The following is a 21,374-nucleotide window of genomic DNA, read 5'->3' as shown; positions in this document are numbered from 1 at the left end:
ATCCCAATTGGATTCTAAGTTCTTTGAGTGTCATGACTTGTAATTTTTTTGAATCTCTCCATAATTATTAGTGAAGCGTTTTAGTTACAGTTGCTGTTCAAAGTACCAAATAATCAATTAACGACCTTCTGCCAGGTACATGAAGGAGGACTTCTGCTTTGAGAAGCCATCACATAGCCTCCTGCTCCTTTGTAAACATTCTGACCCCATTATGAAGGTAATTTTTCCAGCTTAAAAGCTCATTAGGAAACTGTATAAGCTATGTGACTTGTTGCTTAGAAAAAGGCCTTCCCAAGGAAAGAAATCCTGTGAGGTAGACTGACTAAAGAATGGGCTTCCTAGCCTGCAGGTTGATGGCCACTGGCCCACTAAATGGAGACCTGTCAGGTAGACAGCCATCTCATCACACTGATTGAATCTGTGTTATAAAATGCAAGTCTGGGGCATCACCTTGGTTGGCAGAAGCTCAAGGTAAGTCAGAAAGAGAGAATCCATTAACTTGTAACATATGGCAGAAGATGAGCTATCATCAATCTTGTTTTCAATAACACAGTATCAAGACCTCATTGGGTTCTCCAAACATGTTTCCTAAGTAACAGTGACCCTCAGTAACTACCAAATGGCCAGAAACTAAAGGATCTTCCCTAATGTAAATCCTGCCCCACATCCTGCTAATGCCTGTGTTCATGTACTTGCGTGGTTAAGAGGGCAGGGTTGACATTGCTGTAGAAGCACCTAATCTCTCCACCAGTGGGGTGTGGAGAGTAGAGGTGTGGGGTGTGGGGAGGCAGAGAGCGGCACAGCCATCTCACAGATGTGAAGTGGCAGCTTGTGTGGTTTTGATTTGCATCTCTCTGTTGATTAGTGATACTAAGCATCTTTTCATGTACCTGTTGGCCATCTGTATGCCTTTTTTGGGGAAATGTCTATTCACAGCCTCTGCTCATTTTTAAATCAGGTTGTTTATTTTTGATGTTGAGTTGTATGTGAAAGTCACTCAGTTGTGTCTGACTCTGCGACCCCATGGACTATACAGCCCAGGGAATTGTCCAGGCCAGAATACTGGAGTGGGTAGCCGTTCCCTTCTCCAGGGATCTTCCCAATCTAGAGAGAGAGGCCAGGTCTCCCACACGGCAGGTGGATTCTTTACCAACTGAGCCACCAGGGAAGCCTGAGAAAACTGGAGTGGGTAGCCTATCCCTTCTCCAGCAGATCTTCCTGACCCAGGAACTGAACCAGGGTCTCCTTCATTGCAAGCGGATTCTTTACCCACTGAGCTACCAGGGAAACCCAAATGTGAGTAGTATGAGTGCACATTTAAGGCAGCAGGACGCCCACAGTACACACAGTTCTCATGCTCTATGAAGACTTAATATTACTTCCTTGAGCAACCAGTATACTCTTTCATTCATCAGGCAGAAGTTTTCCTTAGGGCTCAACTAAGGGAGAGGGTCATTCATGGGTTTTATCAGCTCGGAACAGAATCAGCTTTGAATTTAATCATTTGTAGTATATTCAAAGTATAAAACAGAGTTTAAATATTCTCTGTTATTAAGTAACACATGTTGCTGTACTTCTTCTGCAAAGGATTATTCTCAGATCTGGCTCAAGTCTTACTAAGATCATTCAGAATGGAATGAACAATAAATATTTGATGGTATCCTTCCTAAAGCTTCTTGAAAACCAATTTTCAAGAGCCCCAGGGTGTTAACAGTGATCAAATTATAAGATAAACCATTTTTCTCTTGAAACAGAAAGAAACTTCCTGGCTTCTTGAACAGGAATAAGGTAAAACTCTGAGGTCACATCAGACTTTCTCACAAAAAGCCTGCTGTGTTTGTACTGGCTGCGTGCCAAAAGGCAGACAGGGAGAAAAGACAGACTTAAGGGTAATACATGCCCTCGTACCAAATAAAAAATACCTTCAGAAAGAGCCCACATGAAAAGCTGTTTAGGACAAAACTATCCAGCTTCTCTAAAATCATATTCAAATTGTAGGTCAAGGTGAACATGGCCATGGGCCATGGCAGGTTTGAGACGAATGGTACAAATAAGGCAATTAAAACAGGAAGACTTTCAAAGAGAACCCAATCAACAAAACTCACAGGAGTATTTATAGCTAATTATATCTCTTAGAAGAATTATCTAAAGTAGCAACTGAATTCCACTTATTTAAATATCAATTACCATAGTAGATTCTATAGCTATCAGGTAAAACTTAGAGTCAAACCACATTTCCTGAAGCTAAATTTATAATCGTTATAAAACTTGATCCTTTTGCTATGCTCCAGAGTTTTGTAAAGTAAGAGACCCAGGCTATTTGTTGCTGTTGCTATGAGACACTTGTTGCTATTGCTATGAGACAAATGTTGACGTCACACATTTCTGGAGAAGGAAGGAAAATGATAAGTTCTTACCAAGTAATCATCAGGCTTGATACCAAAAAGTTCTCTGAAATATCGGAATGCTAGTGGAGCATATGTCTTAAATCTGAAGTCTGGATAGTGATGTGCTGGGGTCAGATTGCTCCCTTCACTGCAGTTAAAATGTTAAAAAGAAAAAAAAAAGAGAGAGAGAGAGAGATAAAGAACATCAGCAAAGACAATTTTGACTTCAAATTCTAGCTCTATTAGTCCTGTACCAATTTCCCCTCTAGTAAAACATCCCTTGATACTGAGTCTCTCTAAGCTAGTGTCACAAAGGCCAATGGCCATCAGGGAAAAACAGCTGCTAATCCAGCAAGGGACACTCCAGGCTCGCATTCCCTGCCAGTCACAATGTGTCTTCAGCCTGAAAATTCTTCATCCCCCTGTGCCTCCTTTCTGGGAAAAGCACTCCATTCTCTCCAATGAAACCACTGTTGTAATGCTTTAGGTATAAGATCCAGTGTTTTGAGCAATTTCAAAAATGCATTTTTTTGGCCATGAATTTTGAATATTGCATAAACATTTTAAAGTAGGAATAAGTAAAATAACTTAGCAAATGTCTCACCAACAGAAAGAACCAACACAGTGGAAATAGATGGGTGCTAAACTCTTTCTTATATCCACAGTTACAGGGAAAAGACCTTAAATATTTAGGGATTTTAAAACCTATTTTCCATTCCCATACATATCATGATTTTTTTCCTCTTCTGGGTTCACCATCTTTGAAAATTTTTGTACAAAATTTATGACAGGTATAAGGAGATCAGCAAATACTCATGCACCTAACCTGTTGCTTAAGAAATAAAATATTATTCATGTCGTTCAATTGCCTTTAGTACTTTTTATGGATCATATACTCCTCCTTCTCCTTAGAGACATCCACTACTCTGAATTTTTATGTTTATGATGTTTACCATCCATTTTATTCTTTGCCTACATACAGTAAGACATTTCACATGACATTACCTAATTTTTTATTGTAAAAAAAAATTTATTTAGAGGTTCAGAATCCTTTTTCACCACATTCTCAGTGGGACACTGAGGCCGGTCTTTCCTGGATATTACACAAACACGTTGTGCAAATAGAAAGGCTTTCAGCATAACAGCAAGTACTTAGAGTCCGCTGCAATTTAAGGTAGCTGAGGTCTGTCAGATTTGTTTGTATCAGTACCTGACACATGGCAGACAATAAGTATTTTGTGAATGAAAAAAATGAGTTTAAGATAATGCTAATTCAGTAAACTTGATTCTTAGATGAAGCTTAGGTTCAAAAGTCAACATAAAAGGAAAACAAAAAATCACATAATCCAAAATCATCCTTAAAAACTATTTAGGAAATGACCTGTTCAATATATCATGTGGCCAGTTTTCCCCCGCATGGTTACACATGACCGTTTCTTTTGGTGACTTCCAAAAGAAGTAGTAAGCTTGTGTTGTTAGGGGCCATCCTATAACAACCAATCTTCTCTGGGAAGGCCAGGGCTGCACTCAGGCAGCAGCAAGGCACATACAGGACAGGAGTGACACAGGAATGGAGGCTGCTTGGGAGAAGAACTCACATATGACCAGATCATCCGCTCACTGAAATGGCTATTGTTGCCCAAAGCAAGCACAGTTGAATATTCATAATGCTTGTATGATACCCAGGCATGGTGTCCAAACATTTCCTCATCCCATATTTTGGGATTTACGAGACATGCACTCAGTTATACATCTTATGGGACTGCCAAAAGGAATGACTTTAGAACTTACATAATTATAACTCGAAAACATGGGCTGTGTAGAAATAAGAGATTAAGAGCAAAAAGGCTCATAGAGACCTCTGACATCTTTTCTCACTGTTGCAAGCAAGTACTGATAATCTGAAGCAGGCTACTTTCAGTGGGCCAAGAGTGTTGCCAATTTTTATTTTCTCCCACTCTCTTATCTCCTTTCTATCTCATGCAGTCAAAATAATTCATTCTATTACAGATCACCTTCAACATTCAAGAGTAAAATAAAACACCCGTTCCACTTACATGGAATTATTCTTCAGATGATTTATTCCGATGCAGTTGGGGACCCGATATTTTATCAGAGAGGATACAGTATTTATTACTATCATTTTTGGTTACTCAGAGCTTCCTGAGTTGTTCACCTTTCCCTGAATCTACCACTAATTACAACAGCTTTCCTTGGATTCACATCTCCCTGACTACTGTGCTTAATTCAGAAAAGGTGTGAAAAGGATAGTGTTAGGTTTCCCTGGAGATGAGACAGGCAGACAACATGTGTGCATACACACACACACACACACACACACACACACACACACAGAGAACATCTCTAGTTAAAGAAAGGGAACCTTTATTTCTTTACATATCCACCCTGACCCCTGACAGCTGGTATAAAAAGCCATTACATCACTAAAAATGAAAAAAATAAATTGAATCTATTAATAGCTAGCTTTGGGCCACATTAAGATATAAAGAAAGGTATGGATCAACTATGATACAGGCTTGCCTGTATGGGGTCATCAATAAATTATATTTGTATAATGGAGACAATGAACAGAGAACAAGGATAATACTTAACAGAAGCATTACAGGAAATGGCAATTTCTTCACAGCATAATTAACAGATATTAATAATTAACTGCTGAGGTTATACAATCTTGAACTTCTCCACTTGCCTGAATGGAGAGGAACATTCCCTAACAGTGGATCATAATAAATGACCACTTTTCATTTGTTTTTCTCCTAGTAGATTATAGTTCATGAATTCTGCTTTCCTTTGACAAGTATTAAGATTTTGCATTCTCTCAAACACTGGACCCCCTATGTGGGAGCTGAGACGCTCCTAACTCCCTGTAGTTCAGGGAGACTTGAGTTCAAGTTCCATCTCTGCCACTGACAAGTTGTGCTCTCTGAGACCTGTTACCGAGCCTCTAGAAATGACATGGCAGAGTGGGTGAAAATGTGAGAGAAAGGCCATGCCCCGGCATATGTGGAGCCCTCAGTGAGTTTGGATGATTGAGGTTGCATGGAAACAAGAGATAACCCAGGGTTGAACACGTCACATGAAGAATGAGGTGGCTAAATGTGTTTTTTTTTTTTTTTTTAAAGCAGGAAAAAGAAAGTGACAAAATGAGAAAATACTGGGTTGGCTAAAAAGTTCACTCGGGTTTTTCTGTAGCATTGGGCTGAAAAACGCAAATGAACTTTTTGGCCATCCCAACATGTGCAACTCATTTCACAAAAAGCTAACGTTCCAATATAAAGAGCTCTAAGATACAGCAAAGAAAAGACCAAAAAGTTATATATTAATATTTTTTAAAAATAGCCAAAGGTATAATCGGGCAGTTCACAGAAATGGAAGTACAAATGACCTAAATATATGAAAAGATGTTCAACCTCATTTGTCATAGAATAAATGCAAATTAACTGTCACCAAGAGATCATTTTCTCCCTCAGATGAGTAAAAATTTAAAACTTTGCCATAGCTCAAGGGAGACTAGCACCCTGAGACACTACTAGTGGGAAAGTAAATTGATACTTTTTATTTGGAGGACATTTTTTACAACTGTCAAAATTACAAATGTATATATAACTCTTGATTTAGCAAATGCATTACTATATGCTAAACTAGTGTTTGTATAAAATGACATATGTGTATCTGGTTATTCATTATGGCACTGTTTATAAGGATGAAGGATTAGAAGCAACTTAGATGTCTCTCAGAAGGGAAGTCAATTAAAGTTCAGTCACACACTGGAATATTATGCAATTATTACAAAAGAATGAAGAAGCTTATGTAACCTCAGTTATGCAGATAATACCACTCTAATGGCAGAAAGTGAAGAGGAACTAAAGAGCCTCTTGATGAGGGTGAAAGACGAGAGTTAAAAACCTGGCTTAAAACTCAACATTCAAAAAACTAAGATCATGGCATCTGGTTCCATCACTTCATGGCAAATAGATGGGGGAAAAAATGGAAGCAGTGACAGATTTTATTTTCCTGGGCTCCAGTATCACTGCAGACAGTGACTGCAGCCATGAAATTAAAAGACACTTGCTCCTTGAAACGAAAGCTGTGACAAACCTAGATAGCTTAATTAAAAAGCATAGAAGTCACTTTGTGGACAAAGGTCCATAAAGTCAAGGCTGTAGTTTTTCCAGTAGCCATGTATGGATGTGACAGTTGGACCATAAAGGTGGCTGAGCACCAAAGAATCGATGCTTTCAAACTGTGGTGTTGGAGAAGACTCTTGAGAGTCCCTCGGACAGCAAGGAAATCAATCAGTCAATCCTACACTCAAGCAACCCTGAATAGTCATTGGAAGGACTGATGCCGAAGCTGAAGCTCCAGTACTGTGGCCATCTGATGTGAAGAGTAGATTCATAGGAAAAGACCCTGATGCTGCGAAAGATTGAGGACAGGAGGAGAAGGAGGGAACAGAGGATGAGATGGTAAGATAGCATTACAGACTCAATGGACAGGAATTTGAGCAAATTCTGAGAGTGAAGGACAGGGGAGCCTGGCATGCTGCAGTCCATGAGGTCACAAAGAGTTGGACGTTGACTTAGAGACCAAAACACACTGACATGGTGAGATCTGAGACACATTAAGTGAAAGAAGGTTGATGCAAAATACTGTGTATGGCATGCCAACACTTGTATACAAAAACAAAAAAATATATCTTTGGCATGTATCTGCATAAAAAAAACCCTTGAAGGATGTACAGGTCCCTAGTAACAGGGGTCAGTAGAGCTAGAGCTAGACACTGGGTACAAAAGGACAGGAATGAAAGGGACACTATGCACAGTATTTCTTTTAAAAGCATCATGAGGATTAACCCTTCTATGTATTACCATTTACAACATTAAATTTTTTTTTTAAGTTGGGGGTAAAAGCCATAAGCCCAAAACAAAGCTCTGCACACTGGGTACCACACAGCAGAAAGGTTCAGTAACCCTTCTGCTTAGTAAGCTGCTCCAGTGAATAACAAATAGCAACCTGACATGAATGAAGCTCTACTGAAAGAAATGCAAATTACTGGACTGTTGGCCCCAGCTGGAGGTTGTCAGGAGGTACAGGGCACAAGAGCAACACCACACAGCAGGTGCAGCAAGGATCAGCCAGCAGACCTACAGGGGACCTACAGGGTACCTACGGGGTACCAGTGTGGGTGCTGGTCCACTGGTGTCCAGCACAGAGGCTCCTCTGCACATGCAGGAAATGCTGAGCCAAGGCAGCAGACACAACTGCAATCAGCATTTATCCACTGGCCAGTGGGAAAGCGCCACCAAAGACCCCTGAGGGCTTTCCAGCCCCGAGCCTGGTGGCAGCCATCAGGAGCAGTCAGGCATCTAGATTCAGCAAAACTGAAGTCTGCCGAAGAGAAGACTTCTTCACAATTTAAGACTTAGGTCTCTTCAACCCATTTAAAAAAGACCCCAGTTTCCTGTCTTAGCATAAAATTGAGGCTTTGGAAATTTCAGCTACGATGTTTTCAGCAGTGATTCAAGATGTTTGGATCCCGTGAGCTGGTAAAATTTCAACAATAAAAATCTGGAGGCCAAAATGTCATACATTTTTAGTTGTCTGATTTAGTATGAACAGAATGTTAGTTTCTAATTTTAAAAAACAGATATGAAACATGCAACAAAGGTTTACTGTATAGCACAGGGAACTATAGTCAATATTTATCATGACCTATAATGGAAAATAATTTCAAAAATAATATATGTGTATATGTATAACTGAATCATCTTGCTGTGCACCTGAAACATTGTAAGTCAACTATATTTCAACAAAATTAATATATATTAAGAAAAAAATCTTTAAAAAATCTTGAGGCCCACGTAGGATCTCCAATTTTATTTTGCCAAGTAAGAACCTAAATAAGTAAGCCAACACACAGTTCTACTTTACCAAGTTACTAAAGAAAGGGTTTGTTAACCTCACCAAAGGAGGAAGAAACTTCAAATAAAAAATAGTACTTTATCTTGTTCTTTTCTCCCTTATTTCATCAAGAAGCAGTTAGAGTTTATTATGGATCAGCTTTGGGATTTTGATATTTACTCTTCGGAGGTGGGTTCAATTTTCAATTTAACTGAAATTAATTTAAAGTTAATGCTTGTCTTCAGTCCAAATGTATGTTATTTCTCAATGGCAGTAAATGTTTGGCGTTACAATGCTGAAGCTTGAGGAAGCAGTAGCTAGCATCTGGAATTTCCCATTTAGCAGATAAGGAAGTCAGAGCCTAGGGAGGGAAAGTAATGACCTAAGTTAGTCAGGAACAAACAAGAGGAGGAGATTAGATCTACACCAAGGCAGTGGAACAGTCAGCAGCAATTAGGTTGGCCTTAATTTCAACTTGATCTTCCTCGGTTAGTCTTCCTTTTTAGGATCCTGTTAAAGGTTTCAGGGTACAACCTCCCCAAATACCCCAATTATCTCCCCATCCCCATGCTCCCCATCCCTAATAATGCTGCAGGATCAGGTGGGCTGAATTTGATTAGCCATTTAGGGGTTCTCATTTGTACGTATCGTGAACACCCTGCTTTGCATGTGTGGTTTCAGAGCCTGATAACCAAGCGCTATTTTCACTGGCACTGAGTGGAGAGATCTGATGCTCAGCAATGGGGTGAAATTGATTTAGTATCTCCAGGACTCTTAAGAGGCTCAGTTTTGGAGCTGAGGCCCAGAGCTTTGATGTTTTAGAGGCAACATTTTATATATGGTGAGCTTCCTTGATTTCAAACTGTAACTGTTAGTGGCCTCCTGGCAAAACGAGTGGGTCAGCAACTCCTGGGTGACAGATTTATTATAAGGAATTGGCTCATGCAGTTATGGAGGCTGAGAAGTCCAACGATCTGCCATATGCAAGCTGGGGGCCCAGGAAAGCTGGTAGTGTAATTCCAAACCAAAACCAAAGGTCTGAGAGTCAGGGAAGCCAATGGTATAAGTTCCAGTCTAAGTCTGAAGGCCCAAGAATCAGGAACACTGATGTCCCAGGGCAGTGATAATGTCTAGGGCCTGTGGGGCTCCTGGATACAAGCCCTTTCTGTATCCTCCATTTCTTTGATTATAAGAAACAGCCTTCATTCAGTCTCCCTGATCTTCCCTGAGTTCCAATGGGCAGATTCCAGTATTTAACTAAGGAATGGAGAGGATGTGAGGCCAGGGAGAAACAGTCAAGAGCAGCCTTGGAGCAAGGTCCTGTTTTCCCATCAGTGGATACACATAAAAATATCTTCGAGCTAATCTGCAGGTACTGAAGGCCCCTCCAGGTGGAAGGAGTTAATGATGAATGGTGGTATGCTGGCCACAAGCATGAAGACCCCAGACCAGTTAGACCTGAAGGCAGACTCCCACTTACTTCCCCACCAACCTGTTAGAAGAATGTCCATGGACTGATCTCACCCTCTTTGAACAACTACTATAAAACTTCTCCCTATCCTCCCCAAGTGGGGACACATGGTTTGAGGGCATTAGCCCACTGTGTCCCCCTTTGCCTGGCAAAGCAATAAAGCTATCCTTTTCTACTTCATCCAAAACTCTTGTCTCCAAGTTTTGATTCACCACTAGTGTACCGAGAAGCTGAGCTTTCAGCATCAGCAGGAGATGTCCCATCTCAAGTAGGGAGTGAATCAGCCCTTTTGCCACCTTTTTGTTCTATTCAGGGTGATGCCCACCCAAACTGTGAGGTGATCTTTTTTTACTCAGTCTACTGATTCAAATGCTAATTTCTTCTAGAAATATCCTCACAGACACACCCAGAAAAAACGTCTTCTCAGCTATGTGGGCGTCTCTTAGCCAGTCAAGTTGACGCATCAACTTAACCATCCCACCTCCCATGAGGCAGGATAAGTGACGTCCTAATATACAGATGGTGATACTGAGACAAAGAAAACTTAAGTGTAATACAATTGGACCAGTGACACCACAGTCCAGGAACAAACGAGCGGTGGCACCAGTCTTCAGAGTGAACCTGTGTACGGCAGGGCATGCAGAAGCAGCGTCAGGCGTTACTAACTGCCTCTGCCAACTCGGGCAAGGTGGAGACTGCTTAGTTTTCACATACAACCATTTAACCTAGGTAATAGAAATTGGTTCTCTCTCTTGCCAAATCAGACAGTGGCAGTGTCTTTCCATTCTCCTGGAGGAAAAACAAAACCAACATAATGAAACAAAAGACACACTCCCTGCAGGTGCCAGCCTCCTTCTGCTGAACACATCTGTGATGGGTACCCCTGAGCTGCCTTCTGGAACACGAGGTTGCACCATCTTTTGAGGCGAACAAGCTAACAGCCAGTCTTTAAAAGTGAGTAGCTGAAGACAGCTTAAATTCCAAAACTAAAGAACGTATTCCAGGGTGTCATTTACTGGGAACGTGTGATATCGTCGTTCATCACCTAAATGCTAAACTTCTAAAGTAGTTATTAGCACACTGAAAAATTATGTTTACAAGACAATTTCAAATAAGTGAAAATGTTATGTAATATTCAGTGCATGCAACAAATTTTTCACTTTTGAATTAAAGGAAGAGGTATATAATCCTTATTGATAGGAAATTATCTTTCCCCTATACATTATCTATCCCCACTACATAAATACTGAGCAAATATTTGAAACGCTTTGACTTGAAGGGACCTTGTATTATTGGCTTTACCAGCAACAGTCACACCTCTCATTTAATCCTGAGAATATTCTGGTAGCTTTGTGTTCTATCCACATCTATATAAAACCTTGTATGGAAAAAAACAGGTATAGATCAAGGATTAGCAAACTTTGTAGAGTTTTTGTTACAACTACTCAACTCTACTGTTGTAGTGGAAAAGGAACCCTAAACAATATGTAAGTGAACAGATGTGGCTGCTACAATTAAACTTTATTAAAAAAAAAAAAAAAGCATGGGGCCGGCTTTTTCTCATGAGCTGTAGTGCGCTGACCCATGGTACAAATGGATTCCTGGATGAGTTTATGTCAGTGAAACTTGAAATGCAGGTGGTTGGCTAGTCTGTCAAAACCCTAAATGTAGCACTGATATTTGGCAATTCTTATATGCATCTTTGACATATATGTTTGCTTGTCATTTAGAATAATATCATAGCTCAGTTGGTAAAGAATCTGCCTGCAATGCAGGAGACCCCAGTTCGATTCCTGGGTCAGGAAGATCCTCTGGAGAAGGGATAGGCTACCCACTCCAGTACTCTTGGGCTTCCCTGGTAGCTCAGCTGGTAAAGAATCTGCCTGCAATGTGGGAGACCTGGATTCAATCCCTGTGTTGGGAAGATCCCCTGGATAAGGGAAAGGCTACCCACTCCAGTACTCTGGCCTGGGAAGTACAGTCCACAGAGTCACAAAGAGTCGGACATGACTGAGTGACTTTCACTTCACCTGGTGATTCAAATAAATCCCCAAGAAGAAAATCCATCAAACCTAAGGGCAGTCTGCAATGATCTTCACATCAAGCTAAATTCCAGTGAGTAGATGAAAATACAGGTGATTTCTTTTTCTTTCTTTTTTTTTTTTTTTAACAAATTCTTTGATTAGATAATTATTCTTGAATATGGAAAGATATATTTATTGCCAGCTTTCAATCCATATTTTCCATCCCAGAGAAGGCGATGGTATCTCCTACAGAGGAACAGAGGGATGGATTCAAGCTGGCTGTCAAGGGGCCAGATAGGTAGATTTAGTTTCATAATTCTAGAAGTTTTGTTCTTTTTTTAATTCAAAAAGAAATACCATTCCTGTGTTTCATCACCATAGTATAGGCAGAAACAAAACTGTGGACCCAGCCACTGCTGAGTTCAAATCCTGGCTTTTCCATTTACTGGTTTATCACTTTGGGTTAAGACACCTAATACCTCAGGGCCTTAGTTACTTCATATATAAATTAGATTTTTCTTAATGGTAAAGATGAAAAGTAATAACAATAATATTGTAGAACATACAAATATTATTAATAAGACTATGCTTAGTTCATAGTTGGTACTTAAACTTTGCCTCCTGTTGCCGCCTCTGGTTCATGTTTACATGGCAGAAACATGATCAAACATTCTCTATCTTCCTAATCCCATTTACACATGAAAAATCTACAACCTTGAGTTCTGGGTGGTACAGAATTTGGGGTCAAAAGATTAAGATATGGTCATGGTTCTCTTACTCATCTATTTTGTGATTTTGGAAGATAATGGAAACAGACAGTTAAAAAGAATTTTGTATCATCCTTAAAATCTTAAACAGGTCTAGAGCTCTTTTCCATCTACAAAATGAAATAATCTGTGGTGCAAATACATAATATCTAAAAATAACTTCAAGCCACTTTAAAATAAAGAAATAAAAAATAACACAGTGCACTTCGTTGCTAAGGGAAACAGATTCTGCAGTCTCAGAGCAGTAGTAAATTAAAACATCTCAAGGCACCCTAAGCAATTAGTTCTATGACCCAGATAAATGCATTGGACTTTAGAGCCACCAGGGACTTCAGAATGTTTCAACTGCTTGCAAGAAGGGCCTCTCACCCTAGGCAAGTAGAGATATATAAGTGGGGAGGGAGGGAGCATTATTTGGCCCCTTTACTGAGTTGTAACTGACATACAATAAAATGTACAGTTTGTCAATTCTCACATATGTGTATACCTATGAAACCACCACCAGAATCAAGAAACTGAATTTATCCATCACTTTGTGGGAAGGGTTTTGATCGCTATAATAATGAGATATTACTGGCATGGCCTGGGGATGACAAATGTTCAGTCTTGCACAAAGAATTAGCTCATCCAAAAAAAGTCAAAAGCACATTTGTTGAGAAATACTGGGACCAATCCCTTGGCTAAACCAAAGAAGAAACTTAGCCCAGATGAGGAAACTGAGGCAAGACCCCATGTGAGTTTCTTGTTTTCATGTAAATGCATCTGGAGCATATATGTTCTTTTTAAATTATTATTATTGGAGTAATAATCTTTCCAATTATTATTGGAATATAGTTGCTCCAGAAAAAACATCTACTTCTGACTATGCTAAAGGCTTTGACTGTGTGGATCACAACAAACTGTGGAAAATTCTTAAAGAGATGGGAATACCAGACCACCTTGCCTGCCTCCTGAGAAGCCTGCATGCAGCTCAAGAAGCAACAGTTAGAACCAGACATGGAACAATGGACTGGTTCAAAATTGGGAAAGGAGTACATCAAGGCTGTATATTGTCACCCTGTTTATTTAACTTATACGCAGAGTACATCATATGAAATGCCAGGCTGGATGAAGCACAAGTAGGAATCAAGATTGGTGGGAGAAATATCAATAACCTCAGATACACAGATGACACCACCCTTATGACAGAAACCGAACAGAACCTAAAGAGCCCCTTGATGAAGGTGAAATGGGAGAGTGAAAAAGCTGGCTTAAAACTCAACGTTCAACAAATAAAGATCATGGCATCCAGTCCCATCACTTCGTGGCAAACAGATGGGGAAACAATGGAAACAGTGAGAGACTTTATTTTCTTGGGCTCCAAAATCACTGCAGATGGTGACTGCAGCCATGAAGTTAAAAGACGCTTGCTCCTTGGAAGAAAAGCTATGACAAACCTAGGCAGAATATTAAAAAGCAGAGATGTTACTTGGCTGACAAAGGTCCATATAGTCAATGTGCAAGTTGGACCATAAAGAAGACTGAGTGCCGAAGAATTGATGCTTTTGAATTGTGGTGTTGGAGAAGACTCTTGAGAGTCTCATGGACTGCAAGGAGATTAAACCAGGCAATACTAAAGGAAATGAATCCTGAATATCCATTGGAGGGACTGATGCTGAAGCTGAAGCTCCAATATTTAGGCCACCTGATGTGAAGAGCCGACTCACTGGAAAAGACCCTGATGATGGGAAAGATTGGAGGCACGAGGAGAAGGGGACGACAGAGAACAAGATAGTTGGATGGCATCACTGACTCAATGGACATGAGTTTAAGCAAGCTCCGGGAGATGCTGAAGGACAAAGAAGCCTGGCATTGTGCAATCCATGGGGTTGTAAAGAGTCGGACATACTGACTGACTGACTGAACGACAGTAGTTGCTTTACACTGATGTGTCAGTGTTGGCTGTAGAATAAAGTGAATTACATATATATATAAAATCCTTCTCTTTTGGATTTCTGTCCCATTTAGTTCACCACAGAAAACTGAATAGAGTTCCTTGTACTGTGTGTTCTTTAAACAAGCAATACAGTGTTCGCTTAAATTTTAGTCTGAATCGAATGTTTCATGTCACATTGACATTTAAAAGCTATACAAACTCTGAATGATATATTTGAATGTGACAGTGGACTCTTCTCAATAGGATCAGCCACCTGGGTGCTCCCTTCCCCAGGGACATGCATGTCATTCAGTGGCTGCTGCTGCTTTCTTGGAATACAGAGTTAAGGTTAAAGATGTAAAATCCAGGTAGATACAACTTTGGTTCTCTATTCCTGAAGAAAAAAATCTCATTTTGTCTTAATAATAAAAATGCAGTATGCTTATGATAAACTGTCCATCAACAAAAGGAATCAAAACTCTCAGAAGGGCCTGAAAACAGTGTTAGTTGCTCAGCTGTATCTGACTCTTTGTGACCCCATGGACTGTAGCCTCTGCCCATGGAATTCTCCAGGCAAGACTACTGGAGTGGGTAGCCATTTCCTTCTCCAGGAGATCTTCCTGACTCAGGAATCAAACCTGGATCGTCCACATTGCAGGCAGATTCTTGACAGTCTGAGCCACCAGGGAAGCCCCTAAAAGTGTCTATGAAGACCTTATTTATGCACTCCTTTTTGTATAGTATCTCATACAGTGTAATGCATAATTCAGTTGTTAAATATAATTTTTATATTTAAGATATTAATTTAAAAATATTGGGGGTTTTATGTGCTCTAAGAACAAAATCTGTTATCTATTACAGCAACTATTACTCTAAAATGGGAAGCAAAGTGCCAGCTCAGTGATTCTCAAACTTTTATGTGCTTAGAATCACCTGGAGCAATTGTTAAACAGATTCCTGGGTCCTAGCCCCAGAGTTTCTAATTTTGTTGATCTGGGAAGGGGGAGCCCAAGAACCTGCGTGTCTAAAAAGTGCTAGATGATGCTGATGCTGCAGGCCTGAGGACCATATGCTTGCTCCTGGTGCCCAGCAACGGTTGGCTCTGTTGACTGGACAGCATGAGTAGAAGAGACCAGCCAGGATGGAACACCTTGCTCTTTGTACACCCATCTTTGCTGTAACTGCTCTAGTACCCTAACTCACTGCCAGCCATCCTTCCACAAAAGGCCTCAAAAACAAAAAAAAATAAGGTTGAAAGTTTTGAGAAGAGGCCCTAGAAGACCATGAGAATTAGAATATTCTGTAAACACATTTCATAGAATTTGAGCCTAACAGAACATACCAAAAGATTAAGATAAACTCATGACCTCCTGACTAATACATACATTTTTGAATGATAGACTGTTAAAAAACAAACACAAAGGACAATTTCCAGCTACAGAGAGAATAACAGTGTCATGAACAGACAGGATTATATCTTAGGTCTTGGGGTTGTCCATATTCTGCATGAAAACTAGTTCTCATAACTGCAAGGGAAACAGAGAAAGGCAAACTTCTAATCTTTCATAGACCAACTTTGTTCTTCAGCTAAGGGATTTAAAGCAAAATAAGGCACAGATGAACCTATCTGCAGGGCAAGAATAGAGATGCAGAGAATGGACATGTGGACACGGGGAGAAGAGAAGTGGGGCACAAACTGGGAAACCGGGATTGACGTGTATACACCACCATGTGTGAAACAGCTAGCTAGCGGGAACCCACTGCAGAGCACAGGAAGCTCAGCTCAGTGCTCGGTGATGACCTAGATGGGTGGCGGAGGATGCGAGGGAGGGGAAGTATGTATACAGATAGCTGATATACTTTACTGTACAGTAGAAAGTAACAAAACATTGGTAAAGCAATTATACTCCAATTTAAAAAACAATGCTGAGATGATAAATTTTAAAAGAATGAGGCTGTGTGGGTTTCTAGCTGACTTTCTTTTATTTATGTGCTCTGTTGTGACTACATGGACACACTCATCCAAAGGTTTTATTTCTAGGAAGTTGATGCCTGGACAAAGAAATAAATTTAAGAACCATTTCCCTGAAGATTTTTAAAGACAATGAAAACATGGAGAGGAAAAGTGTCACCCAACCATTCTCACTCAAGCCTAGCAATAATTGATAATAAAATTGGCTTATTTTAGAAAGAAATATTTACTTTAAAATAAATGACAAGTCAATCCTTGTAGCCACAAAGACAATATAATTGCTTCCAAACCCCTAAGTTGAGTATCTATTTTCTTTCTTTGAAAGGTCCTGTCAGTGGTAGTGACATTTCCAATTTAATAGTGAGTACTTCTCTTCTTATATTAACTGAGCATTAGACTTTTAAATTATTTGTTTTATTTTGGTATAGCATGCATAATATAAATTTGCCATCTTACCCATTTTTAAACATATACTTATGTGGCATTATGTCCATTAACACTGTTGTGTAACCATCACTATCATCCATCTCAGATTTATTTAATTGATTTATCCTCCCCAGTATGGGGCTTCCTAGGTGGCACTAGTGGTTGAAAAAAAAAAAAAAAAACTCAACTGCCAATACAGGAGACACTAAGAGATGTGAGTTTGATCCCAGGGTTGGGAAGATCCCTTGGAGGAGGACATAGCAACCTACTCCAGTATTCTTGCCTGGGAAATCCTATGCACAGAGGAGCCTGGTGGGCTACAGTCCATAAAGTCACAAAGAATCAGACGTGACTGAAGTGACTTGGCACATTAGCATGCATATGATAAAGTTAGAGGTGACATGTATGGGTAACTTGGGTGTCTTTTCAAATATGCTGTCAAAATAGGGGAATTCCCTTAAGTTTTCTGGAGGAGAGTTAAAAGAGGAAACACATGAGAATATTCAGATAGCAGAACCAATTACTGGTTCCCCAACTCATTTCTTAAATTAGGGCTACAGCAAAAACTTGGCACCACCTGCTGCGTCTCAAGTGCCCTCTTTTTCTAAACCTATGCAGACATCACTCTGTGATTACTCTAGTCCTTTCCCACTGAATTTCAAAGTCTTTCTCCATACGGTCTTTCAGGCATTATTACAACTAATTAATTACAGCTGACCCACAGGATGAACTCTATCTACCATCTGCTATAAAAATGCAGGCTATGTTAAAAAAAAATGCAAGCCATTTAATGCAACCGAAAGTAATAATTGGATTACTTTTGGGCACACCAAAGGTCCAACATGAACACCAGTACATAATGTACACGTGCATTGGTAGAAAAGTCTTGCATCAGTAGAAAAGTCTTCAATATGGGGATGTCACAGGAAAGGTTCCTTAGCATGGAAATATCACAATAAACAATGTTCTTACCTGGGCAGGAACACACTTTCCACCACATAAAAATCTTGCATGAGAACATCTCGGTCTGGCTTGGAGGTGAGATTACCCACTGTGTATCCTATTCCCAGCTGAATAGCACCTTTGATGGCAGATGATGCAGTCTGCAGGGAAAACAAGGATTTCAGCGTTAGCCTCGGTAGTCGGGACCTTGTTCAATGTCACAAGTAGCAAAAACAGGAGAGTGAGGTTAGATTTCTTCTCTTGTTTCTAAGCAACAAGGAAGCTCGGTTTAGAAAGATGACAGGATGCTTCTTTTGATGGAGAATCCTTTCCAAACATCAAGGACCCTTCCTTCCATGAAATGATTTTGGTGGTTATCTTTCCTGTAAATGTTCCCAAGGTCAATTACCATCCAAAATTTCCATCTTTCTTTTATTAAGAACTGAGAAACTTTCAACATATAGCATTGTAATTTCTACCAAAGGATAATTGGCACAGTCACATTTTTAAAAAGTCAGAAGTTCTGTAACATACCTATGGATCAGGAAGAGTATTTTGGCTTCATAAGAAATGAGAGAGTAAAAAATAATTTCAGCCTTTGGAATATATAAAATTTAATTTAAAAATTGCTTACTAGTCTTGGCAAGGGTCCATAATCAAAATTTCCTTCACTGATCTATAATAAAACACAGAGTTTTGGAACCTCAATATTTCAAATTTACTGCTCTTCTAATATTATTACACAGTTAAACTGACAATGTTAACTTAGAGGAATGACATATATATTTGTGTGTGTGCACATGTGTGAATGTATATATAAACAGTTTTAACCAACATAATAGGAAAAATAGAATAACTTAATTTAGGAAAATCAGAATACATTCTTCTTAATGATGCAAGTGTGGCATTTTTTTTTTTATGCCTTGCAATGTTTAATATAGTACACACTGGGACAGAAGAGCCTGGCAGGTTACAGTCTATTGGTTGCATAGAGTCCGACACAACAGAGCAATTATCACTCAGACAATAGGAACTAAATAAATACTTAAATCAATGGTTCTCAGCCAGGGGCATTTGACACTGGAGACATTTTTTAGTTGTCATAACCAGTGGCGGTAGAGCTAGTGGCATCTAGTGGGTAGAGGTCAGGAATGCTGTTACAGCATCCCACAATGCACAGGACAGCTTCTCATAACAACAAATTATCAAGCCCCAAATATTAGTGCTGAGGCTGAGAAACCATGCCTTAAAATGAATGTAATAAAGATCACCTGCTTAATATAAAATATTCTTTTTGAGTTAACATTTTCACTTAGCAAGTCCAAGACCCATCTCTATCTTCCCAGATGCTGCTTTTTAAAAAAAAATTTCTTCATGCTTTTAACATCAAAAAAATCTCTCTTCTTGAAAAATGTATCCTCTTGATTTCTATGATAGAACACAGTCCTGTGTCCATGTCTACCTTTTCTGATGGTCTCTCATTTCTTCACTAAATTCTCATATTTTGTTTGCTATAATTGCTGTGTCCCTAAAAGTTGGATCCTTGATTCTCAAATTTCCTTAGTTATGCAGACGATCATCCATTCATTCCTAATGGTTTCAAATACTGGCTCCATGCATATGACTCTCAGAACCTACTTGCACACTGTTTTATCATCACAAACACAGTACACGTGGCACCAAACCATTATCTTACAACCAACCCCCCACCTCTAAGCCTGGTGTCCCTCTCCCTAAGCTCTATAATCCTGTCACTGAAGGGTGAACCCCAAGCAAACCACATCTTGTGCAGGGCTGGGTCCCCAGGAAATATTTGCTGACTGGGCCTGAAATGGTCACGGTCATTCACACGGCTCAGTCACTTCCACTATACAATCAGTAACCCTCACTATCCCATGGAGTCATCGTTCAATCGCACTGCTTATTTCACTGCAAATATTATACCAGCCTTAGTGTGAGGACAACTATAATATCTATCCCCTTCCGTGCAGTTAAGAGAACATCCTGGAGCTTTTCTTCTTTACATATGCCTTTTTACTTACGATCCCAGAGCAGCAAGATGGCAAAAGACTGAGAGTCAAGCCCAAATAGTGCAACTAGTGCTTCAAAAACAAAAAGCTGCTATTTTAATCTTCCCACTGCGAGCTCAGCAATGCCACCAGTTGGCATCAGTGACCTTTTGTACTGATAGCTCTGACTTCTGAAGGCTGAAATGAATTTTTCTCATTTTAACCTCACATAAAAATTCAAAAGGTTTCTCTTCTCCTATCCATCACACAGGGCAATATGGCACAGGACGTGACATCAGCATTTCCAGAAGACACGTACAGTCTGAAACTTTCTATTCCAGGTCTATCAACAGAAGCACACACTCTCAAACTGTTTTTCCTTCCCTTTACCACACCCCTGACTCTGCTTCCAGAAATAACCTGTATTTCTGCTTAATTCAGTCATTTAGTGTGCTTCTTGGACTGGAACGCATGTGAAACATGGAATGCCCAATTCCTTGTTAACCACCCGTCAGTCTTATCCCGGAGAAAGCAATGGCACTCCACTCCAGTACTCTTGCCTGGACAATCCCATGAACGGAGGAGCCTGGTAGGCTGCGGTCCATGGGGTCGCTAAGAGTCAGACACGACTGAGCATCTTCACTTTCACTTTTCACTTTCATGCACTGGAGAAGGAAATGGCAACCCACTCCAGTGTTCTTGCCTGGAGAATCCCAGGAACAGGGGAGCCTGGTGGGCTGCCGTCTATGGGGTCACACAGAGTCAGACACGACTGAAGCGACTTAGCAGCAGCAGTCTTATCCCACCCCCAGTAACAGAAGGTGGTCAAAGTTGCAGCAGTCTATATCTGGTATTTGCAAATGTTAGAAAGTCTGAGAATCACTGGGTCATTTGTTAAAATGGACCAAAAGCACAACTATGGAGACGGTAAGAAGATCAGTGCTTGCCTGGGGGTTGTGGAGGGGAAGTGGAGCACAGAGGATTTTCGGGGCAGGGAAAGCACTCTGCACAATTCCTTTATGATGGTGTGTCATGCACGCTTCTTCGTGTTTCTTTGTGACTCCATGGACTATAGCCCACCAGGCTTCTCTGTCCATGGGCTTTTCCAGGCAAGAATACTGGAGTGGGTTGCCACTTCCTTCTCCAGGGGCTCTTCCTGACCCAGGAAGAGCTCTTGTCGAACCCACATCCCTTGAGTCTCCTGCATTGTCAGGCGGGTTCTTTACCACTGAGCCACCTGGGAAGTCCACTTTTATGATGGATACACATAATTATGAATTTGTCTAAACCCATAAAATGTACTCCATCAAAAGTGAGCCAGAATATAAACTGTGGACTTGGGTGATTATGATGTGTCCATGTAGGTTCATCAGTTGTAACAGTGAACCACTCTGGTGGGGGATGTTGACAATGGGCAGGCTGTGCATGTGTGGGTACAGGGGGTGATGGGAAATTTCTGTATCTTCCTCTCAAGTTTTTTGTTAACCTAAAACTGCTCTAAAGAACAAATCTTAAAAAAAAAAATGTCAGCAAGCACTG

General features: G+C 40.2%; 1 protein-coding gene across 7 annotated transcripts in view; it reads right to left on the bottom strand.

Annotated features, from left to right (window-relative positions):
- The window catches only part of PIP5K1B (phosphatidylinositol-4-phosphate 5-kinase type 1 beta), a 348,088-nt gene that overhangs the window by 152,847 nt on the left and 173,867 nt on the right, over positions 1-21,374 (bottom strand). For 5 of the 7 annotated variants that reach the window (XM_061425485.1, XM_061425488.1, XM_061425486.1 and 2 more), the window contains 2 exons: positions 17,857-17,987; positions 2,418-2,535 (listed from right to left, as the gene is read on the bottom strand). In XM_061425485.1, the coding sequence (XP_061281469.1) occupies positions 2,418-2,535; positions 17,857-17,987 (249 nt within the window). Of the gene's footprint in view, positions 1-2,417; positions 2,536-17,856; positions 17,988-18,460; positions 18,503-21,374 lie in introns of all 7 variants that reach the window. The other 2 variants (XM_061425481.1, XM_061425482.1) reach the window with 1 other exon arrangement.

The sequence above is a fragment of the Bos javanicus genome, chromosome 8 (genome assembly GCF_032452875.1).
Source record: "Bos javanicus breed banteng chromosome 8, ARS-OSU_banteng_1.0, whole genome shotgun sequence".
In the NCBI taxonomy this organism is placed as follows: Eukaryota; Metazoa; Chordata; class Mammalia; order Artiodactyla; family Bovidae; genus Bos; species Bos javanicus.
Note: the sequence above shows the minus strand (reverse complement) of the source record. Positions and strands in the feature narration are given on the sequence as shown.